General features: G+C 36.7%; 1 protein-coding gene across 2 annotated transcripts in view; it reads left to right on the top strand.

Moving 5' to 3' along the window:
- The window catches only part of VPS50 (VPS50 subunit of EARP/GARPII complex), a 98,650-nt gene extending 74,138 nt beyond the window's left edge, over positions 1-24,512 (top strand). For both annotated transcript variants that reach the window (XM_069775009.1, XM_069775001.1), the window contains 7 exons: positions 2,492-2,572; positions 14,655-14,803; positions 15,918-16,014; positions 16,160-16,318; positions 18,670-18,791; positions 22,117-22,306; positions 23,757-24,512. In XM_069775009.1, the coding sequence (XP_069631110.1) occupies positions 2,492-2,572; positions 14,655-14,803; positions 15,918-16,014; positions 16,160-16,318; positions 18,670-18,791; positions 22,117-22,306; positions 23,757-23,876 (918 nt within the window). In that variant the 3' untranslated portion in view covers positions 23,877-24,512. The remainder of the gene's footprint in view (positions 1-2,491; positions 2,573-14,654; positions 14,804-15,917; positions 16,015-16,159; positions 16,319-18,669; positions 18,792-22,116; positions 22,307-23,756) is intronic.
- The last annotated feature ends 988 nt before the right edge of the window (positions 24,513-25,500 follow it).

Genomic DNA, 25,500 nt, shown 5'->3' with positions numbered 1-25,500 from the left:
TTCAGTGAAAACCAAGGATTTAAGATCTACATGTTGAATTCTACGTCTGGTCATGATGCTAAGTCATTGCTCTTTCCAGACCTCTTTAGAATGGTTATCCTATGTGTAGTCAGTATTTGGCTTTCTTCATTGCCAAAAGTTGCACACCGTTGTAACCAGAATTGCTCTTTCAAAACCTTTGTGATTTGTGGGATGCAAGTTAAGGAGGCCTTTCCTCCTTATCTCAAGTTATGGAGCAACCTAACATGAAATTAAAAGGAATTGCCTATATTTAATATCTACTCACTAAAGTTTAAGACATTCATGAACATGTCACAGAATAGTCTTCCTTAGCAGAATATATTTAAGGCAAGTTTAAATTTTTTTTGACAAGACATTATAATAATTTGTAAACCAATGGCCATTGTTATGGAAAACAATTTTTTTAAATTTATTTTTTTTTTAACTTTAAGGGGCTATGTAGAATTGGTGATGAGTAAAAATTATTCTGTAAATTGTCTAATGATCTGCTTACTAGCCTTAATAGGTCATCAATTTGTGGAATTTAAATATATACCATTTTGCATATAGAAATAGCAAAAACTTCCATGAAGCAAAGCAGTTGTACTGATGAGTCACATGTTCTGTTTGAAGTCGTGAGCTTCTGTCCTTGTGGAAAAATGCTGAGCAACAGTCTTTTGGGGGGGTTATTTGTTTGTTTGTCATGTTCCCCCCCCTCCCCCTCCCTTACATACAGATGCACAGTTCTGATTTCAGGCTGTAACTGGTTGCCTGATAAATCTGAAGTTCTCAATATGTAATGTTTTATGGAAATTTAAGTTTGTTTTTACATTCCTTTTCATTCAGATATGTTTTAAATGTGAAATTGCCTGTTTTTAGAAAGAAATATATCATTATAGCATAAGTAAGTGAAAGTTACTGATAGCTATTGAAAGTTAGTAATTGAAGGGCAGGAAGAGAAAGAATTAGTGGCATGGTGCAGATGCAAATTTATTAAAATGAAATTTAATGGCTGAAACTTGCAAATACATTTCTTAGTGTTTTTTTTTTCTTTAAGAAGGGTATTTTTTCTGTTTGTTCTTACCTTAACAGGGAGAATAGCCAGTCTTGAATTTGCAGTCCTTATGGCCATATCTTGAAAAACTACTATGTGATGTTAACAAGGAAAAAAAGATAATTTGGAGAATTAAGTGGGTGTTTCTTAAAGGAAAAAAGTTATTTTCTTTTTCACCCATATACCTGCAAAATCAAAGGCAGTTCAGAACTGATATTTCTACAGTAAAAATGTGAAGAAAATTACAAATTATTTTTGTGAAAAAGCTTACTTCACCTGTGGAAAAACAAAGCCATGAACACTTCTTTTTATCAAATATGGACACTAGATTATGATTTATGGCTCCTAGATCAGGTTCTAGATTTCAGCAGAGTGTACTTCCTGTGGGAATTCAGCTCAGATGTAATTTCATTGAATATGTAGGAGAATTGGGGCAGATGGACATCTTCAGTTAGAAATGTTAGATTCAGTAAACGGAGACCCAAATTATACTGTTTTGTATATAAAAGGAGCGGAGGAGATGACATGAACTTGAACACTTCCTTCCCTGATTTAGTGCACTGAAAGGAAGACTAATAATACAGCGTGCAACACTGCTCTAAATATTGTTCAGTAAATTGCCTTTTGGTGTGAATCACATACCAGAACTGTATTCAAATACTTACAGATTCTTGACATAAATGTGTGTTTCTTAGCTGTCCCATTTCCACCTCCTTTTTTGTGTTAGTTTGTTCTTTGTTTTTTGAATTGAAAGTAGAGGATAAGTAGCTACAATAATTATGCACGTCAAATCAGACCCTCAGCTGGTATAATTCATTGTATTTACCAGGAAGTAAGTGTAGCTATATTGATTTATCCCAGCTGAACATCTGCCCCATAATACCTCTGAGCCGTGAGCATGAAGATGGCACATTTCTCAGGTAGATCTTTATAAGCGTTAAGTAATAATGACTGTTTTATAAAGATCAGTGGATATAATTTTACATATGCAGATTAGGTATTTAATAAGGAATTGCAAGAAATTTTATAGCTTGAGAGAGAAGTCAAGACCATTTGGCTTGGGTGTGGTGTGCATGCATGTCACGGTGGGGGCATCATGGTGCACCATTCTCTGCTCATGGCCCAAATGAGAAAATCCAGGGTCCTGCACCCAAATACAGTATTATAACAATAAAGGATACTGGTTACTTATTGGTATGAATGGTAAGCTGTCATCTTCATGAAAGGTACTCAGGTCATTCTTCACACTAGTGCAGTGCTGAGTGCTGTGACCTCTGTTGATTTTCTTTTCATTTTGTATGGTTGTGATCATGTGCTAAAACTTTAATGTAAGTAAATTGTAGCTAGTGTTTACAAACTGAAATATTGCTGTATCACTGTAAAGTTTAAACCAATGAATTTTTCCTCCCCAACTTAAATAGAATGTATTTCTTCCAGTTTGAATCAACAGGACTGGGCCTCAGCAGCAGCAGATTACGTACCACACTGAACAGAATCCAGGAGAGTCTGATTGATCTGGTAAGTACCTCAATTTTGTTAATGCTCAGTGGAATAGAGGTCTGTGTAGGAAATTTAGGAATTGCATTTCATTGTGGCTTTCTGATTTTTAACTCTCTTCATATTCGGTGTCTGTAATGACAAAGGCTTAGTTTCATGGCGTATCATGATATAAATAAATATCATTATTGTATGAAATCACTTGTTTCTAATGTGCTCAAAACTAGTTCAATAGGTTTTGCTAGATTTAACAACAAAATTGTGTATTTAAATCTTATAATGTATTATGGTTCATGTAATAAAGAGAGACATTCCAGTATTATCCTTATTAAATGAGATGGTTTATAAAAAAGAAAACAAACCAACACAATAGATGACTCATTTTTCTTCAGTAAAAGAAAAGCAAAACACTAAGCCATCCTGAAGATCATTCACCCTGCAAGATAATAGAAGTAGTATACTAAGTCCTTTGTTAAGTCATTTCTGAATTGTGGGGAATTTTCCCCGATATATTTTATAGACTATATCCTAGTGGTCACTTCATGAGTTATTTTCAAAATGTGAAAAGTAAATATGCTGCTTGTGTCACACTGGTAGTAGATTACTGTCCTTTACATCACATTACAAAGGGTAAACAGGAGACTTCAGATAGATTTTGTGGATTCAACTGAGCAGCAGAGTTTATAAAGAAATATTGTTAAGAACTATGCAAAAATGGAGATTTGAAGTTCTTTTTTTCCACCTAAATATAAACCCCTTGAAACATTATGAAGATGTTTCCTAAGAGTATCATAAATGGCTTGTGTAGTAGTTAATACCCCAGATGCTGCAGGGAGGATTTATTTTCTAAGTCTTGTACCTTAGAAAGAAGTAGAAGACAGATGCTCTACTCTGACTTTCACAAGCATTTGGCACTCCGTAGAATTGTATTTTTGCCTTTTTAATTCCTTGAAGTATTATATTGAATCCTAAACTGTTCTTTCAGTCGAGCTTCATAAAGGGGTTTGGGGCCATTTCTTATAGAGTCAGTAGAGGGAGCATAAGATAACTAATAACCCCAGGCCTCTACAAAATAGAAGAAGGCTGGCCATATTGATATTCATCTCAAAGGCAGTGTATTCAAAAAGAAAAAATAATGCTAGGAAGATCTTGCAAATGAATCAGTTAAAGATTATGGAAAAATGGCAAGTTATGGAATGAATTTTTTAAACTTACTCTGTAGTCACAGTCCCTGACAGTGCTTTACAGCCTTGAATTTTTTTCATGAGTCAAAATAATGTTTGAAAAATCATTTCTAGGAGTAAATTGGAAGAATAATAGCCCTTCTTTTTCTTCCTCAGTCATTTAATGGTGCTGTTACAGATAATGTTAGTGTCAATTGAAATTAATAGCTATGTTCTAGGTAAGATTTGAAAGGAGGAAGAAATCTTAGCTAACTGCTGTTAACTTTAAGGCATTCCATGAGGTTTATTAATATCTTGTGAACTTAGGCTGGTCTTAAACTATAAATGGAAATTTTCTTACTTTTTGATTCATGAGGAAGAAAATGTCTTCTGGGTATTTTTATTGTTTGTTTATTTTTAAGAGTTTGTGAAAGTAGAGATTAATCTTTACTGTGTCATAAAATGGGTATTTCTCATGATTGTATGGACTGTTCTGGACTGCTGTCAAAATTCTCCTCTCTTATCTTAGATTATTGTAAATTGCTTTCTGAAAATATTCATGTTTGTGTTGTGGGGTTCAGTCTCATGGCCTGTTGGGAATTTTGTTTTTTTGCATTGTCTTCTATTCATGGTAACTTTATTAAGGGCTATAATTTCTGTTGCATTTCAGTTCCTTATGGCAGCACCTTTCAATATTTTATTTTCATAAAGATAGTCGGAATCTGATAGTTCTAAATCTGTGACTAAGGCTCTGCCAGAATTTCATGTAGATCAGAATAGTTCCTCTAAGCTGTCAGTGCCTGCGAAGGTTGAGCTCTATGATCTATGTCAAGATTCTGTAGTAGTTTAGACTGGATCATTCCTAGCTTTCTTATTGGACTTTGTCCATTCCTTTTTTGAGATACCAAGTGGATGAAGGCCTATTTACTCTATATTTCTTGTTAGGAGTTAGAGGAATAATTTGAGGATTTAAAGGCCATCTTCTCCTGCTTTTTGTAGACTTTTTGTAGTTTCTGTTTGTGATTGAATTAATACTATCTAGTTTATACCAGATACCTTTTTAGGATACTACTTTTATTATTATTCAGCTGAATTTTAAGCTTCCTTTGTGAAGAAAAAAGCAAAGTGGAAGGGGGGATGTTCTACTTCGGCAAGGTAAAGCTGAGCTGCACTTAAAGTTCTTTCTTGCATCTTTGTAGCATCTTCAGTGTGAAGAGCATGGAGGTCGATTGGAGGCATTCTCTGTAGCTCCTTATGGAGCTGCTCTATTAAGTTTCTATTTCCCTATTATTACAGTGCAAGAAGTGTCTGCCCTTTGAATATGTACTGTACCTACAGTATACCAATCATAATTGAGAAAGAAGTACTGTCCTGGTTTTCATTTGGACCACTTAGAGACAAAGAGTTGGGTTTCTGACTCACGGCCACTGAGGAAAAAGGCTGCAGCAATTTAAAGTGTTTCCTCTCCTCTTCCCTGCATCCCTCCTCATGCATCGCATACCCCCTACTTCTGCTGGAGGGTCCTTGTCCCCTCTAGGCAGTGTTCAACTGTAGCTGAATCACATCTCCACTTTTTCACAATCTAATACTTCATAGCAAAGCCAGCTGTACTTTATAAACTGCAGCAAGTCCCCCTGCAGTTTAGATTAATGTTTTAGACTGTGTACAGGAAATAGCTGAGATATGAACATGTGTTCAGTCATGTTAACTCCACCCCAGGGCAATAATGTGACACTTTATCTGTGATACGTATTATTCAATGTCCGTATGCTGCTCCTACACTGACACAATAGTAAAATTATAGTAAACAAAAGAACCTTACCACTTCAGTTGGAAGTAAAAGTGCCCCTCCTCCTCGTATTTATGATACAAAACCATATTTGTAATTTGGATGGGGTTTTTTTGATTTGGATGTTCCGTATGATGACAATAATGAAGCGACTTTTATGATGACAATGATGAAGGGACTTAACTCTTTACAACTCTTACTCTTAACTCTTTACAACTTAACTTAAAATGTCACAAGATTGAGCAAGTATGTTCTTTAGGTGCTACTGCTTTAAATATGCTTCCTATTTAAAACTGTTATAAATACACCAGTAATGAGGTTTTGTCCAGCTATGGCTTTTGTTAATCTCTGCACTGCTAATACTGATACTGGTTTAAGTATGGCCTGAAATTTCTTTTGATTTATAAATGAAATAGGTTTAGTTAAAAATAAATAAAAGGGGCCTACCAATTAGTGAAACTGTCTTTATTTGCTTTCTTATAGTAAGTTATGTGGAAGTGTGTTGGGAGCATACAGTGATTGAGTAACCAGTTTTCTGTGTCTAAGCTACTTGTCTTTGCCTTAAGGAAATACTTGTAGGCTAACTCGAAAGTATAAAAAAATACAAGCACTTTGTGTATTTGTTTTAAAGTTGATTAGGGTGCACTTTCATTTCTGAGAGGTAAGAGAACAATATGACTTTCAAAAATTTGTTTGGCTACTTTGTACTGAATTTCATATGTGTATCTGAACTTCATGTTCAGGACTCTCCACAGCTAGTATAAAGTAACTTCAGTAATAGATTTCAGCTGTGCAGGAGCTTCAGAGCTAATAATTTGGATCCTCCGGAAATAGCACCCTACAAGCTGTGTTTGATTCATACCAGCAGGATGTATTAAAAGGAAAACACAGAAAGAGAAGAGTGAAAAGGGGCGGAAGAATTTCTTTTGTTTCAGCCTCACTTAAAATGCTAAGGTGCAGTTTTGATTAGGCCAAAGACATTGAAACAAGTGCCTGTTTCTGAGCTGCCTATGACTCCTCACTGGCAGTTCCCCTGAGTGGGATATGTAGAGATACCTACACTCATTCGGTCCTTGTGTTTGTCATTTCTAACAGGAATGTGTTTTTGCAACAGTAACGATGTTCGTATTAGTCCACTGAGACCAGTAAGCCCCCAAATAGGTACAAGGCATCAATCAGATTGATGTGATCTATGATAATTGGTGATTCGGAAGGGAAATTTCTACTTCTGATTCCTTGCTTTATCTGTCTCTAAGCAGCTTCCTTATCTTCACAAAACGTAACTCATTCATGGTACTGCCATTACCTAGATGTTGTTTTTGAATGTCCTGTGTGTGTGCACATAGCTGCCTTGAGTGATACTGCTGCTTCCAAAAGTGAGATTTTGCGGGCAAATAACCATGGAATACTCATAAATATTTAATTGCAAACTGGCTTGCTCAAGTAAAACTGAGATTTAGAATGAAGTTTGTTATAGTGCCTTACAGCAGTACAAAATAGATCACTGTGGTAAAGTATATAAGCATTGCAATGCAATGTGTAGAAGAGTAGATGGAAGGAATCACTGGTATAAAGAAGTATTGGTTAATGTATTTTTGATTCTGTCTTTACTTTAGCTTTTGGGCTCTTCCCCCATTCTGGCAGAGTAGGTTAGAGATTGATGGTGCAGAGATGTAAAATGTAGATTTTTCAGCTGTACAAATAAGATAAGGAATAATGGGAGGAACAGTTTTTTTCTTTATGCCTGACTTTCCAACCCATTTTGGCTTTGACCCTTTGATGCTGTGGAATGGTACAGTTCAGTTATACTAGTCCCAGTTCTAGAAACAAGCGATTCAGTTTTACTTAAAATGTCACAGCACAGTCCTGCATTACTTAATGTGGATCTGTACCCTGTTATGTCGTGGTCTGGCGTACCGGTGGCAAGCTCTGGCGAGTCTAGGCTGTGGAATTTGTTACTTGACATGGCAGTGCCTAGCACAGGATGCTGCTCCTAAACAATATAGCTAAGCTCCTTGCTGAAATGGTAGCTGTGAGCAGTGATTCTTGGTGAGGTTTTGTTTGGCCAAAGATAAATTCTGCAACTTTTACAATCCTGTCTTGGTATCCTGCTCTTTCAAAGAAAAAAAAAAGGCCTGAAAAAAAAAAAGAGAATATGACAATTTGTGAGGTTTTTTTCTTCCTTTCTTTGAAAACATTTGTACAACATACGTAATGACAACATTTAAGGTGCTGCTTGTCAAGGGAAGAGAACTCTGTGTATATCAAAGAAAGTTCTGACATGACAAGCACTTTGAAAATATGCTAGGACTTCTGCAGCTGTTTTGCTTCCTCACATTATTCATTTAGAGCTCTTCATAGAACTTTTTTTTGTTTGTTTGACTATTACCCAAGTAGACTGGAATGATTTACTGAGTTTTCTAGCTTATTTCTTTGAACAAATTTTCTGGGTTTTGGCAATTGCTTTGTCTTTCTTTGGGCAGTCACTGAGCCATCTCATTTTAGTCACTTCAGATTCTTCTTGCTGGGCACCCAAAACTTGGGCTGATTCCTAGTCCAAGAGGAGTTCAGGTGACCACAGAGTTGCAGCTGAGCACCTGGGAACCAGCAGTAGCTCCTCCTGAAAATTTTTCTTTGGATAAGAAACATGCTGCAGTAAAAATGTGTGTGACTGGACCAGATTGGCTTCGTAAGGTAGTGGTTCAGGTTCCCAAGGGTGTGGCAGTGGGCGTGCTTTTTTGAGGAGGCTCGTTTGATATTTATTTTTTAAAGCATAGTTAATGACTCATTTTCTCAGTTGTCTATCAGCACACAGTGATTCCTGATAGAGGCCTTGTTGCGTTAGGTTATACAAGATAGTAAATAAACTTGCTAACTTTGGATCATTTTTTATGCAAAAAGTCTGCTGTTTAACTTTGAACACTAAGAAATAAATGAAATGCAAAGATCCCAGAAGTTTCTATGCAAATTTTATTGAAGTCTGTTACTGAATTCAGTGGGACTGACCCTACTGAGGTTTGGGACATGCTTATTTTGTGACAAGGAGCATGGAGGATCCACACTCTGAAATTGGAAACGTCATGCCTACCACAAGGCAATGCTGATCAACTCAGCCCTGGGGCTGGTGCGTAGTGTGTGCATCGTAAGCGTTGGCAAGCTTGGGGATCCCTTGCATGGCACTTCATAATGCTGTAAAGGTATCACTTGCCTGAAAAGGATTGTAAATAAATAGCAAATTAATAGCATGGTTTCTCAAGATGGTTTGCTGTTTCGTTTTTAATGATCTGCTGTCTTAAAGTGCGTTGAGTGGTGATCATTGTAGTAGCTTACATTGTTTACGTTTGATTTCGTTTCCTAAGGGCTGAGTCAAGATTACCTGCTTTGTAAGCTTTGTGCCCCTCAGTAAGAAAATACTAGTCTTTCAACTTAAAACATCACAGGAGTATTGAAAAGTACCATTTTTAAACCTTAACACATTTCCATCATAGTCAAAAAGCACTGTTACTCTCAAAATGCAGTGTGCTTTTACAATTGGCTTTACCTGTCATTTTCAACATCAAGTTTCTTTCTTCTAATAAAAAATTCTTGTATATTGGAGTTAGTTGAGCTGTTTTCAGACAGCCTTTGAATACAATAAGGGGTTATGCTTTCTTTGATCAGTGTTTATTTTCTTGTACTCTATGCTCAGGATATTACAGAAACTATCAGTTACAGTTTTATAAAGAGAGATGATAGAGCTATCCTGTCTTAGGTAAACATCTGTGGCCAGTCTGCTTTTCCTTCTCCCGTCAGTGCACATCAAGTTCTTGGTAACAGTGTTGGTATGTCAGAGCTTCTGCAGGTGTTCGACTGCCAGAACCTTTTCAGATAGTCTGATTTTTCTCCATGCCTTCCAAACACCACTTACTCCTTCAAGATCAGGATTTTTTCAGTAGCATTTAGAGGTATTGCCGTTTTCTCATAGCAGAATCAAACCTAAAATTGTTCCTATTGTGTATGTATATTAAATCAGAACAATTCTACAGCTAAAGTCTTACGCAAAAAGTATTAGGACAGGAGAAGCTCAGTTTTGAAAGATTATTGGTTATTAGTGTAACCTGCAGAACTTTGTGTACTGGGAACAAGTTGTGGGGTTTACTGTTTTTTGTTTAAAGTTACTGTAAGTGGATGATTATAATTAACTGTCAACTATCTCCACCATAAATAGCAGATAAGAAGTTATTTTAGTCATAAGTTCTGTTGGATAACTGAAATAAATACATGTTTCTGAGCTTATGATGAGATCAGGCCCCTTAAAAATGTCTGTCTTGCAAATTGCATGTCAAACCTTTGACTTAGATAATTAGCTTAGGTAGTTTATACTTCTGATTTAGGTAATTAGTTTATCATCTCTTCTTCCTACTAAGACGGAAGGCTTAACAGAGGTTTGCCACTGGGTTCAGCCAAACTATTGAAATGAAAATGTTCTCTTGTTACAGAAGACATTTTTTGGAAGAAGAGATTGAAGGAGAGGCTTGGTCCTTACAAAGATAGATTTATTTATTTTATTCTTCCTATTCATTAAAGAATTTCTTCTTGGGAGTAAACAGGTAAATGCTAAAGTAAAATACCCAGCAATTAATCAAACAGTATCATGCTCACACTTATTTGATACCTGTTATTTGCTGATACATGCCTTTCTGTTGTAAAAATGCATTCCAGATGAAATTTAATTCAAAGATAAATATCGCATAAAGATACTTCCCAAAGCACACGCTATAAGTCATACTACTGTTACTAGCATCCCTTAAACAGGTAAAGAAGTCATAAGCCTGCTTTACCTCTTCTGTATCCGGGTATTTTCAGGCCTTTATAGCAAAGCAGCTTTTATAAATAATTGCTAGTTGTTGTATGCCAATCATATGTAGTCCAGAAAACTTTGTTCTTTTCCTGTGACAGTATGAGGGGGTTAGACTAAGACTAGAGAAAACTGAATAGATAAGACCCGCTGTAAGGTGTCTGCACAGAATGCTGGTTAACCTCTACTGTTGTACTTGCTACAGCTGATTTGGTTATTGTTCAGGTAAGTTTGGTGCTTTTTTAAAAATCACTGTTTGGCAAGGAAGGGGAAAAGTATTTTGTAGTTTGCATCAGTTCCACGTGTACCTTAAAATTATTTTATTAAATCTGTATTTTGCCCAGTTTGCTTATAAGGATGTTATATGGGCTGTAATATACCTTGGATATATCACAATTCTGCTCTATCAGCAAGGCCTGCTACTCTGACACAGAGAAAAGCTAAGCAAGTTTGTTCTGCTTTGGTATTGCTCTCTGCACACTTGATGCTAGGTGCTACAATATGTTCTCAGTGTAACTTGACATTTCTTGAAATTAAAGTTGGGCTAGCTCCTATTCAATTTCCTGGCTTCTACTCTCCTCCTCTTCTTCTTCCTTCTCCTCCTCCTCTTGAGACTGGTGTCATTCACCCACTTTCATTTTTACAGGACTTTACCTGTTCTCCATTCTGCTCAAAGGGACTCTCTGACAACAGAGATTGTCTTGCAGATTTTGTTAAATTACTGGAAGGGTTAGCTTTAACAAGTCCAGTCCATTGCAAAACATCTGATTTCTTTAAATAGTCTGTAGCCTTTTTTCCTGTTCCAGCCTGTATGTTTTGCCCCTTTGTTGCTGCTTTCAGTAATTTGATTGTTTCTGTTAATGAAGGCTGGAAGAAAAAACACATGCATCACTGAAGCCCTTTCAGAATGATCTTGTGCTTTTCTTGGGGATTGGCACACTGTCTGTTTCCTTGGGCTTCCTTTTGCTATCAACATGCTTTTGCAGTGCCTGCTTTTTAGAACAAGTTAGGAGAACGAAATGCTCATACTGTGTTTGCCCTGTATATTTGAACCAGAGTTTGACTCCCTGATTGAACCCTAGCATATCTTTGACAGCCAGTTGTTACATGTACATTTTGTGTCTTGTGCAACACAATTTTGGCATTTAAAAGGTTCACAAGATATTTACCTTCATGGGAAACAGTCGGGTAGAAATGTATCTCAATACTGAAGTGACAGGTGACTTTGAAGTGCGATAAATGTGAAATTAAGTCTTTATAATATTTGGGTTTTTACATAATTTGTAATTAGTCTTTGAAAGAAACAAAGATGCTTAAATCCTTACCACTGATAGTCTTCCCCCAACTCTGTGGCTCACTGTCTCTCCTAAGAATAAAGAATTGGTTGGTGGGCTGTGGGTTTGGTTTTTTATCATGTTTAAACATTTCAAAGTTTCTCATTTCTTTGGTTTGGTTTATTTGAGAATGACATGAAGTGAAAAAGAAAAAGATAAAGAGTGGATTTTGATAGTTAATCAATGGTGTCTTTGGCTCAGTTAATATTTTTAGAAAATTGACCGTTATATGCCTAGATGATTAGATGTTATTGCTTGTGTGCATTATACTTGTAGATGTACTGGGTACGTATCTTCAGAACTGCGTGAAAGAGGTTACATGAGTTTTTTAGCAAATATCCAGGCCTTTTGGCTTTCTTATCCATTCTGATAGACTCAGCAGAATGCAAACTTCATGGTATTGTGAAATACCTGGCCAGTTTAATTGCATATTTATCTGGCTGAACATGAACATAGATCAGAGCAAAGAAAAAATTAATTTTTCAAATAACATAGTGATGTGGCTAGCCTTTATAATCGTTCCCATGCTCAGTGCAACTGTATCTGATAGCATTTACCATAAGCTTCTTTTAGTAGTTTTATCTTCTGCTCATTGATCTATTTCTGTGAGATCTTTTAGCACTACAAATGATGTGTTGATGGTATTGCTCAGTCAGCAGTCTTTGCTTTTAATGTCAGAATTTCTGTGGGGATCCTTCAAGGCTCCCTGCTTTATCTGCTTTCTGCTTCTATAACCTATTACAAAATTTTTTTTAGAAGTCTGAAGATACTTTCCTCACCTTTGATAGTGAGAACTCCGCTTTCCCAGCCTGTGCTTTGTTCCATCTGCTGTAGACCATTTTTATGTTTGTGTTTGACGTCTTTGGGAGACACAGAACTGAAAGAGCCTTTCTGATTTAGCAAATCCACCTCCCTGTTGCCTTGGGCTGTCACATCACAGGAGGCATCTGTCAACTAAAATCCAAGATAGTTAAAGTGGAACTTGTGATGTTCTTGTTCCTCCACACTTCAAACCATTTTAAACAGCTTGGACACTATTATCTTCCCAGTTGGCTTATATTCTTAATGTCACTTTTGGCTTTCATCCAAGCAGTAAACACATTCTGGTGCTGCATTGTCTATAGCAGCAAAGTTTTGATCTTTCTGCTCATTCTGTATCACTCAAATTCTTACACAAGTCCTTACACATTTTGACATAGTCAATTTTCACCTGTCCTGTCCTTAATTGCTGTAGTATAACCATAATGGGTCTGTCAGGTATTTTGCTACCAGAATAACTTCCCTCTTTTTTTTCCCTTTTCACCTGATCATCTGTGCAGTACCTTTTTTCTTGGCTTTTCTAGATCTACAATACATTTTCTTCCTTGTCTCAATCCTGATATTTAGAATGAGCGAGACCACCACTTGGTTCCATCAATGTTTCTAGTGCTCACTGCTCTCCTTTTCTTTGTAGACAAAACTGTCTGAAAAACATGTGAATAGCAATTATTCTATTTCATGTCACTCCTCACAGTTGTTCTCTGCTGTGAAGCCTAGAAGAAACTCCTGGTGACTGTTATGCTCAACTTGAGTCTATTTTTCTTCATCCTGCTTCTGATTCTTTAGTTACTTCACTGCAATTGCCTCTCAATTTATTTCTATCTCCAATTGGAAAAAAACCCCACAAACTGCAAAGCTGCTTTATTTATTATCATGTTTTTGGCTTCATCTTTGGCTAGTTTTACAGCAATCTGAGAATTACGCTAATCTGTTTTTGAGTCTAACTATAAATGTCATGTTTAAGCATTATTGTTGTCATATTGGTTGTGTGTTCATACGTTGATCGTTGCTTTACAGCAGACATGTTGTGCAGCTGATTTTGCTTTTGAAGAAATTAACTTTTACCACTACTTTGTCACTGTGTTATTGACCAAATTTATTACCATTCCATACAAACAGGCTGATTTGTTGTAGCACTTGTCTGGCCACAGAGTTTCTATCCCCAGGGTCATGGAAGGCTCTTACTTAAAAAATCAGTGCCATATCATGCCTGTCTTCTTTATCTGTTCTGGGTTCTATATCACCTTTGCTTTGTAGCATTTCTCATATTTTTATAGCCTATGTAAAGCAGTAAGCATGGTATGAGTAATTAATCTAAAGCCAGAACTACAGTTATGTTTTCATGTCCTGATATGGTTTTGGCAAACAGATAAGCTTCAGGGGGTGTCCATTTATATACCTACTTAGACCAATATGATAGCTCTGGGAATTTCTTCCTTGTGTGATTCCTCTTCTAGCTGTAACTGGTACTTATGTTCCTCAAATGTAGAGGTGGGGGTTTTCCCCTCTTTTTTTGTTTTTTTTTTTTTTCTTCCCCTCTTCCTTTCCCCCCTCTTCCTTTCCCCTCTCTTTCTCTCTTTTTTTAAATTTTGCAACAGGGCACTGGTCTAACCTGTTTCTTATTACAGATTCTTTTCCTGTGCTGTGAACATTTCCTTGCTTTCTACGATCAAGATGTCTGCAGGATAGATATTTTCATGGAATGATGACTTGTTTAAAAACATCATTTGTATTTTCCTTAAGTTATCTGCAGTTCACATAAGCAGTAAAGCCCATGCATAAGTAATATTCCTTTGGTTTGTCTCCGTATTTGGTTGCTGTCAGATTGAAGATACTATCTGCAAGAGTGAGAAGTCAGTCTCCCAGTAGGGAGTTGGCTAAAGCCTGCATGGGTGTTAAGGTGTAGTAAGAAGTTTTTTTTTCTGGCCCTTTTTTTTTTCCGGAGATAGATATTGATCTATGTGATATGATTTTTTTCACCTGTTTGAACACCACACTGTTGAAGTAGAAAACTCTACAGTTGTCTTTTGATTCAGGCTTGATTTAAATTACACTTTAGAATTAAAAACATTCCTTCCTCTTACCTGTCATCTGAAACTGCTCAGCTGGAGCCGTTTGTGCTGTTTTTGTGGTTTTTCAGTTGTTTAATTCTTTGTTTTAGGAGGTCTCTGCTGATCCCACAGGAACCCTCACAGCTGCTGAAGAGAGAAAGGAGAAGGTGCCAAGCCCACATCTCAGTCATCTCGTAGTTCTGACATCTGGCAATTCGCTGTATGGTTTGGCAGAGAGAGTGGTGGCCACAGAATCCTTGTAGGTTATTTACTGTACACTGCATTTTGTAGTCACTGGAAGCTATGGATTGTTTAAGAGATTGTGTTTACAATCCAAAACCTTCTTGAGAGGTCAAAAATTCCTACCTATCAATGTGATTTTAAATATGAGTGGTAGAGGTAATTTATTAATTAAAGTTAGTAAGGCCTAACCATCTGGTCTAACCACCCACAAGCACAAGCAATGAAATTTTACTACAGCTGGTCCAGTAACTTGTGACAGTACAAGGAAAATCTAACAGGAAAAAAGTTTAAAATTAAAGAGGCTAATGGGAGTATTTAATCTGTATGGTTCATTTAAACCTTATATTAAGTGCTCAGATGGTGATGGCTGAGACTCAAAACCGCTTAGTTCATATTGGTTTGGCTTGGATTGCAATGTTCTTTGCAATGGGTGGAAGTATACCTGTGAAGAAGGGATTATTATGAGCAAGTAACACAAAACTTAGGAAGTGTTTTTTATTTGGTCAGAACAATAGTAAGAGTTAGGTAGAAATTACTCTTTTCCCCACACAAAATGACACTTAAAGATTAGAAGTTCATTTTTAAAATGTATTTTCAAATGAGCTTTTTTTTTTGCATTCATTTATGCTTAGTTAGAAATGTATTTCTTCATTATGTTGTTATTAACAAATCCTACCCCTGAGAAAGAATTTGATCCCGTATTCTGTCTTTGAAAGATTCACTAGTATATAAGTAATTAGGAATATTATTTTGGAATTTTGATATGGATTTATTAATATTAATGTTGACTGCCCTGCAGTATGGAAATTATGGGACACATCCACTGACTTTACTAGAATTTGGATCAGACTTTTGCAGTGTATCCTGAGTAAAATAGAAATATGAATTGTTGATATTCAAGCCTTATTCTCTATTCAAGCATTTTCTTGTTTGCAATCATATTTTAAAATTGTCAGAATTGAGAATACTTGTTGATATGCTGGCATGAAACTGATATGGTTCTTCTCAGGACTAAATTTTCAAAGGTTACATATCGTTATTGCCAAATATGTCAGCTGTAGAGTAAAAGTTGTACAGAGACATGCCAAATGTTGCGTTTAGTTCATAGTAAATTTTCTTTGCTTTCAAAGGGTATTTCTGGCTGAGCAGTTTGAGTTTCTTCAGCCTCATCTTGATGCGGTGATGCCAGCTGCCAAGAAACCTTTTCTTCAGCAGTTCTATTCTCAGGTCAGAATTGTAATTCACAGCTGATTTTTAAACAGAAGATTTGAAACTTGTACAATATGGTGCAAATGCTTGTACATCATAGTTATATATTGCTCTTATTAGCCAGAAGTTTAGTGAATTGAATTTTATTTATATTCTGTTTCAGACAGTGTCAACTGCCAGTGAACTACGTAAACCAGTTTATTGGATTGTTGCTGCTAAAGCCATTGATTATGAACAAATGCTGCTTCTCATGGCTAATGTGAAATGGGATGTGAAGGAAATCATGTCACAACACAATATATATGTAGATGCTCTTTTAAAGGTGAATACTTTCTGGGAAATGGTGTGCTACAGTTTATATAAATGTTAAATTACAGTAATACTTCACTAAAACTGTTAAAGTAGCATAGTTAGAGCAGTACAGCATCCTGACAAATGGTAAGTTCTTATAAGGAGATCTGTCCAGAATTTTCATTATTCTTGCTGCTAGCAGGTTGTTTTCAGTGATGTTTTTTTCACTACATGGTGGGTGAAAGTGACCACAGAAGTTTAATGAGTTTCATGTCTAAGTCTTGAATGGTGGATACATGTGTAGTAAACAGAGTACTATTGAGGAAAATCCAGTGGCCTGAGATAGTGGATTTTTTTAACAAAAGCTATTTGCTGTTCTGCATAATTTTAGCAGTTGTCTGAGATGTATGGTAGGGTCTATGGGTCAAACCAGAACTGATAATGATTGTGCACTTTCTAATTGAAGTTGCTATATTTAGAAGTTAACATTTGAAAAGGAAGGTAAAAAGGAAGTTATTCATACAACTTCTCAATTGCATTCAGTTGAAGTAGTTCTACAATTGCGGTGTGTTATGGCATATAGAACCAGTTCTTGGGAGAATCCTTCTCTCATCCTTTTATATATGCCTAAATGGTGTTTCTGAAATCTTTCGAGGGAAGTTCTGGCAGTGGTAGAATTACACTAATTCTCACAAAGAAACTGAAAATTTTATTTTAAAGATATGTGCAGTATGTATCACAAAAAAAGTTATGCATCTGTGCTGAATAACAGTTTTGATTACACCTTTGTACTTTGTAGCTGTTCTCTGCTAAAAAAAAAATCAGCGCAAAGAAGGGAGAATCTGATAAAGGATATATCATTGCACTGAATTTGACTGAATCTTTGTGACTACCCTTCTTTATGCTGCCATGGCTTTTTGAAATCAGTTTGTACTTACAACATTTGGTCTCTGCAGTAGAACTTTTTTATTTTCTGAGTGTGCAACTGCTGATGAATTTACTTCAGGACAATCAGGGCTAATACCATTTAAAACCACTTCTGGCCTCTACATTATATAGGTAATAAGAGTTGCTACAGCAGCTTTTAGATTACTGCTAAGCAGCTAGTGTTTTGCTGTGTACCCTGGGACTCCCAGAGTGTCAGATGCAAGGACAATGTTTAATGTAATAACCAAGTACTTTAAGCCACGTGCACACATATGCAAAATTCTATATTCAGCCATAGTATGTATGGAAGCAGATAAAATGGGGAAAGAAGATTGTTCAAGAAATTCATTAACATGGAGCATTAGGCATCTTCATCTTCAGAAGAGTGAGTTGTATGCATGACTCCTTCCTCTTGCCAAATTCCTCTTTCAGAAAATTTGTGTTAAACACAAATTATTTGGTCAGATACTAGGTTAAATTGGTTACTGAGATTCCCTTTTGATTTTCTTCACTTACTGAATTTTTGATGGGGGGGGGGGGGGGCGGAAAGGAGGAAAAAAACACCTAGATTAACAGCCTTGGAATGAAAGCACTTTGTTGGACAAGTAGGGTCTTAATAGGCTGCAGTACAAACTGCTTTTGCTGTTACACAGAGCAGTTCATTATCAATCTGCTTTATATTTAAGTCATTTCATACTTTTTTTAAATGATAGAGGTGTTAGTCACTCACAGCAGACTTCACAAAATCTTTGTAACAGTAATTACTTTCAGTTATGAGTGGCTTGTCACTCATAGTAACAGCTCAAATCCATCCAGGCGATTGATGTTTTAGGTGGAAACAGGTGCCTTCCCTCAATCTGAATTGTTAGCTAGTTTTGCAGTATGCTCCTAAACTGTTAATTTGAAGTCTTTTCAGTGGGTGCTCTCAGCTCTTTTTAAAGCACCAGGGAACTATCTGATGTGAAAGTTTGAATAATGAAAAGTGGTTACAAGATTTCTGAGCTTCTCTCTGAATGCTGGTGGGGCAGGTATTCAGAGGGATAAAGAGATCATCACTGGATTTTCTTAAGTGGCTGTATATTGTCTTAAAAAAAGTTATGATGAGTTTAGGGAGTGAGGCAATGAAAATGCTATTTTAAGGATTAGCTACTTGGTTAATTTTCAGAGGTGTCAGTTTTGCAGAGAACTAGACCTCTGGGGAACAGAGCAGTATTTCCTTTTAAAAGAAAAAAATTACTAAGGTAAATGTAAATGATATCCTAGAAAGTGGTATGGTTTCTACATTACACATTAAGCTTCTCTCTACAGTCTGTGCCTATTAAGATTCTCTGCTTTGCTCTTATTTTTCAGTATTCCCTTTCACATGGATTTCTAATTCTTTGTTGTTGTTGCTAGGGATGTATAGAGTATGATCCCTTTATGCTAAAGGAATAATGATTTTTCATGTTTCATCAGGAATTTGAAGAATTTAACAGAAGGTTGAACGAGGTGTCTAAGAGAGTCCGTATTCCACTGCCTGTCTCCAACATCCTTTGGGAGCACTGCATACGCTTGGCCAATAGAACTCTCGTGGAAGGGTAAGTAGTTCATGAAAGTCTTGCTTTTGGGTAAATATGTCTGTAATAACAACTTCTTATGGAATTAAAAGTTCTAATTTTGTAGTGCTGCGGTAAGCTCTTGAGCTTTTGGGGAGGCTAAAAAATATCAAGGCTTAACATAGTCTTTAGCAGTTGTTTCATGGAGTCTGGTACAGCATTAAGCCTAAAGGGGATGGTCTTGTACCTAGATCCTGCTGAAGAATGAAATTGAGTGTTTTATTGAAGCATTCAAAACAACATAGTTCTCTTTCAAAGAAACTTTGTCTGAAAATTATCATTTCCTGACAAAGCAAAGAAGAAAGTTAATTGTCAACATCTCTGTGGTGATTCCATTTGTCTTTGCCAGGAAGATGGATTTGTCAACTCCAGCAGTTATCAGAGAGTAGCCATGGAGCAGGATTTTTCCAAATTCATCAGGAACAGAGAGGTGTCTTTGTTGTCTTGGTCAATAGAGGCTCAAGCACCTTAGTCAGGAGCTGCTACACCTTGCTCATCTCTCCCTCTTAGTCAGCGTCCCAGTCTTTTCAGAGCCAATATTGTAGCCTGAGTATTGTAGTGTTTTCATCCACTGCATTTATTTTTGTGTTCTTGTCCCCTAGCTACATAAGTCTGGGCTCTCATCACAACTTCTTCTGCATCATAGAATATGTGCTGTCTTCCACTCCTTCTACATATGTTTCCTTATTTCTTTCCTGGTTATCTTTACCCTATGCACTCCCTACTACCTGTTTTACTTCTTTTGATCCCACTGTCCTGCTCTCTGCTCTAATTTAGGACCTCAACAACATGCTTCTTCTCCAAGTGTTAGCTGTCTGTTGAGGATCATCAGCTTCCACTGCTTCCATCAAGCCATCATTTTTAAACTCATGCCTGTTTCTTTTCATGCAATCATCCTTTTGCAGTCTCTTGAGAGATCACTTTCATCTTCAGGGAGACTAAATCCAACCATGACCTCCCTCTGGCTTCTCAATTCTTTCATATGATATATGACCTATACAACTATCTTTTCTTTTTGAAATTTTATTTTCCACTTATCATGCCTCAAATCAAATGAAGTGGAACAAAAGCATCTTTCTCCTCCTCCCCTTGTCCCCCTTTCCTTTCAAGTGGGTAACACCATCAGTCACTATCAACTTCCTCTGCCTCAACCCTTGTGCCTGTTTTGGACTTGTTTCTTTTTCTTACTTCACACTCTTACTCACCTTTTGTGACTTCAGTGTTCACAAACCACTTAATTCTTAGCTCTGAAGATCATCACTCATATGTCTAGCTCCACGCTGCAGTTTTGGTTCACACTTGTGACTTACCATGAGACTTTGACCTAAGCATTTCACTGACTGGTCAGAGTGGACTGGGAATACCTTGCTGATATGATTTGTCCTGTGCCTTTTCTTAGAGTGTAAAGAATGCTCATTATCATCTCCCAAATACCTGCCAGTAATTTCTCATTCTTGCTCAGTTCTTCTTTTCTCACATATCTCGTAGTTTCTTTTGACACTGGGGAAAGGGAAGGAAGGTATTCTGAACAGCTGACTCTGTCTGAATACCTTCATAACTTCTTTCACCTCTGAATTCCATGAAGGTATGGAATTAAAAGCCATGAAGGAGGTTTCTCCTCCAGTCAGCCAGTCAACTGAAATTGCTCTCATCAAGCTCTTCACTGAGTGAAAAATCATCTCCAGTACAGTCAACCATATCCTTCTTTAAATTTTACCCTGCCCTATCTCCTAGCTCTGTGTTGTCTCCTGTTTCCCATCTGGCTTCTTGAAGTGCTTCAGTATGTCCTATTGAGAATCACTGTCCAATCTTCTATGGAGCTGCAGAGGGCTTGTGCCTTGGTCCCCTCTCTTTTTGCCTCTGTTATTTCTGCATTCTGCAAATTCTTTCTGTGTATTAACTGTAAGGGTGCAATTTCTTCTCATTCTTAACCTTGCTGTGTATCCAGTTTCCAGCTGCATGTTTCTGCTGCCTCCTTTGCATCAGACCTGATAATCTAGAGACTGTGTAATATTAAGGATCAATTTCATGAACCAATGGAAGACTGACCTTGCTTTAAATTTGATACAAGGGAAGAGTGGAAACAGTGGAACAGGATTGTCACTTGTGGCAGCAGCCTGTGGGTAGGCTGGGTTGTCTATTAAGACACTGTGCCCCAGACCAAAGCTTTTTTATTCCCTGTACACAGCTGAAATTGGTACTGTTAGGGGCATTTGCAATTTCTTATCCTGCAAAGATCGTTTTCCTCATTGGTTGCCTATCACCCCACTGTAATCCTTCCTGCTATTACCCTGCCCTAATGGAGAGAAAGGAAGAAAATTATAATGATAATAATAATAATAAAAGAATTGGAATATACAAAACAAGTGATGCACAAAGCAATTGCCCACCACTTGCCGGCTGATGCCCAGTTAGTGCCCGAGCAGTGCTCTTCTTCTCCCCCCGCCCCAGGCTCAACTTCCCCCAGTTTATATACTGGACATGACATCACATGGTATGGAATATCCTTTTGGCCAGTTTGGGCCAGCTGCCCTGGCTGTGTCCTGTGCCAACTTCTTGTGCCCCTCCAGCCTTCTTGCTGGCTGGGCATGAGAAGCTGAAAAATCCTTGACTTAGTCTAAACACTACTTAGCAACAACTGAAAACATCAGTGTGTTATCAACATTCTTCTCATACTGAACCCAAAACATAGCACTATACCAGCTCCTAGAAAGAAAATTAATTCTATCCCAGCCGAAACCAGGACATACTCTCACTAAAACATTAACCTCTCACAGAGATTAGCGAGTGCTGCCACTCTTTATTCTCTGGTTGTTGTGGGTGTTTTTGAACAAACAGCTTTGTGCCTTTCTCTGATGCTGCCACTATTGGTTCAGCAAGCTCCTGGTGACCATTCCTAAAGCTGCCACATTACCTTTCAGACTTCAGTGGTCACGATCACTTGACTAAAGCCGCTGTCTAGTGTGCTGATTGGCATTGATTTAATTTCCTTTAACCTATTTCTAGTAAGTTGTTCAATGTAGGATTTTTAGTGGCTTTTGGTGGGGGGGTGGGGGAGTGGTAGTGGGTTTTTTAAGTATCACTGGGTACTATGGGGTTCTGTTCTGAGTGGGGCTAAAACATATTATACTAATGCAAATAAAACTCTGCATCAGACATCCTAAGAGGAGTTCTTGTCTGCTTTTAACTTAAACCCATAATTATTTTCCTCCCTAATGTTTGAAGGACTAAGTTAAACAACTTTGAGAAGTACAATTCATTTTTATTTCCTTCTAAGTTTTACTTTCCACTGTGTTCTTCTTTTCAGTTATGCCAATGTAAAGAAGTGCAGCAATGAAGGACGTGCCTTGATGCAACTGGACTTTCAACAATTCTTAATGAAACTAGAAAAGTTAACAGACATTAGGCCTATTCCAGATAAAGAATTTGTGGAGACCTACATTAAAGCATACTACCTAACAGAAAATGACATGGAACGCTGGATAAAAGAACATAGGGTAAGCGTTAAATTTGCATTCTTTTAGTATCTATCAGGAAAATTCACCATGATTATAGAATCATGCTAGCAACTATAAATGATCAATGCTTCTATGTGTTAAAAATGAATATATGTATATATATATGTATATATTCATTTATTATGCTCAAATCTGTATGGGAAGCAGTATAAATATAAATGTGTGTGTGCACATATATGTTCATTATATTTATTATCATATGAAGTTAATATGTGTTTGTACTGATTCAACATCTGATGACTGGGAAGGATTAATAAGCCAATCACATCTACCTACTGTATCAAAAACTGTAGGGAACTAGAGCAAAGTGAAGTTGAAAACGTATGTGTGCTGTTCAGAATAAGCCAAAGTGCACAACTCAATCATCAAGAAGTACAGTTTGAAATCGCACCATGAAGTTTTACTTTGCCTTTAGCAGTAGATTGCTTAAACTAAGTTGTAAGGCACGATGGATAAGCGTAATTGCTTTTTCTTCTGTCATTTAATAATACGAATCAGGGTCAACGTTGCTCTCTGAGATAAGTCTTCATTTGTGTTTTGAAAGCATTTAGCATGCTTTCACGATAGCATAACCTAACAGTTAATAACAAGACTGTGTAAATAATAGTCACGTGCTATTGGAGCTGCCCATTGTTGAAGTGAAAAGCCTTTTAAAATGGAGCTCTTTGAAATCTGTATTTTGGGATTACTTTAAATCCCACTAGGAATGGATGGAAGAAATATGTCTTTAATAATCATTTTCCTTGTTTTACCTGGAGCCACAAGAGAGATTGTGAGCTGTTGTTTGGTGACCTACATGGAAAAACTCTTGTTTAAACCTACTGGTGGAAGCTATATTTTGGATACTGTTAGGTACAAAGGTAGTACTGGCAAATGTGGTGTTTTCACAGGTGTTAAGAATTCTCGACTTAACATTTTTGTCATTTTTTTCCTCCTTTATCATGTACTGAAATTAACATTGTTTGGAGACCCTGTAGACAGAAGTATTTAGAATCTTATTGGAAATGAGAAGTCAAAATAAAAAAGACCATCAGCTTTTGTCACAGTTTGTTTAGAAAAATGTTTTTGTGTTAAAAGCTTATCCCATTTGCATGTGTATTTCCCACCACACCTCCCAAAGAATGGAAAATACATTAAAAATTGATTTATATACATATGTATTCACAGAATTTCTGTCAACTCAGTCCAACATTACTACAGTTGTAAGCATTTTCCATTATAATCTGCCATGTAGCAAAATACAGTTTTGTCCTCTGCCTTAGCTATGAAAACTATCCAGACCTGACTTAACCACCACTTTAAATCTCCCTTGTGTGCTGACTGCTTCTATCAGTTGAAAAGTCCACAGTGTGTATGTCTGCACTTTTAAATTTTCTGTCTTTGTCTGGTGTTTTATTCTGCCATAACATGATCTGCTTTTATTTGCCAGGAATATTCCACTAAGCAGTTGACCAATCTGGTGAATGTTTGTCTGGGCTCCCATATCAACAAAAAGGCAAGACAAAAGCTGCTAGCTGCTATTGACGACATAGACAGGCCTAAAAGATAACTGGAGAAAGCTACTTTCCTTGTGACTTGTACCTTTTTCTGTTCACATGAAGCATGCAGACAAGTCTCTCATGGACTGACAACATTCTCTTAAAAAACATCATGCATGACCTTTCTTACCAGCATTGGAGACACTCTGAATGGCATAATGTTCTAAAATATGTCTTTTCTAATCTGCAGAATTCTTTTCTGTTATATTTCTTTTTTTTTTTTTTTTTTTTTTTTTGTTACTTGCCCTTGGTAAAGGGCCACTGTTTGTGTATCATTGGTGAGCTGTATATTTTGCAACTGTATACTGTAAGTAAGATCAAAATCGGAGAGAAACACATTGGCTTAATATATAGTTGATGCTCTTTTTTAATAAAAGGGCTACTTGAAAATATGACTTCTTTCCTCCCTGCTTTCACCCTCAGAAATTATGCTTTATTATGGACTAGTGTAAAATGAAAGGAAATGTACAGTATTTGATTGATGTATCTTGCATGTGGATTAAGAGTGCAGATCAACTAAATACTCTCATGTTAAAGCCTCTCATCTTCATATGTATTTAAAAATGTCTGTTTATTTCAGAATTAATCTAGTCATATCAAAATGATTGACTTCAGATTAATAGAAGGTAATAAATACTGTACACTAATATGATTTCTTTGTGAGACTTTATTTTCCTAATTCAACAATGCAAAATGTCATTTACAATAGAAATTAGTACTGTTCCTTTCATATTACCTCCCTTTTGTCCCTCTGCCAGTCTTCCTGGTTCCGAAGCCATAGTGCCAGGGAATAGGAATAATGTTTTTTGGCCGAAGTTTTGGATTGATAATAAGATAATCTGAATATTTCTCGCTCTGCTGTAGACACCCCTAGTGATCCTGAGCAAAGCAAAATTGCTTGGCTGCGTATTTGTCCTAGAAATCGATTTGTCAGAGCGTCACTGATTCCACTGAAGTTTTCAGATTTGTCTTTTTTTTTCAGTATGTAAAGTTTTAGATTTTTTTTTTTAATTACATAATAAACTTTTTGCAGTGCTCTCAGACCTTTTAAAAGGGAATATGGTAGCTAACAGGTAAAATAATTTACATAAGGTACAGTCCACTAATGTATACAACATGGTAAATTCTCAGTTTCAGGTTCATACTTGCCATTGTACTTTTAATTCAAACTTGGGAGAGTCAGGACTTACTGAACAACAGCAGTACTTAGTGACAGAAAATTGCCCTGTAAAATCATTATAATTGCTCTTTTCTGTAGCTTAATTTCCTCTTCAGAAGTGGACTGAGCATCATTGTGTGAGTTCAGTTAAAGCCTGTATACAGTTTTAGAAGAATGATAGAATTTACATTTTAAATATTGACTGTGTAGTATTCAGCTCCCTTGTTCATCTGTATTTTAAACAAAATAAAATTTAAATTTAACACCGTTCTTTATTGACCATGCTGTCATGCTGAGTTCCATTTAAAACTTGTTTAGCCGCATGTCAATGTATATGTTGAAGCTGAATCACTTTTACCCTCATTAAAAAGATGGTTCAAAAAAAGAAAAGTGTAGTTCATGTGGAAAGTGTGGACTTTCACGTCAGTGTTATCTGCCCTGAAGTCAGATCCTCTCGGAAGACATAGAAACTCTCG

The sequence above is a fragment of the Haliaeetus albicilla genome, chromosome 2 (genome assembly GCF_947461875.1).
Source record: "Haliaeetus albicilla chromosome 2, bHalAlb1.1, whole genome shotgun sequence".
NCBI lineage: Eukaryota > Metazoa > Chordata > Aves > Accipitriformes > Accipitridae > Haliaeetus > Haliaeetus albicilla.
Note: the sequence above shows the minus strand (reverse complement) of the source record. Positions and strands in the feature narration are given on the sequence as shown.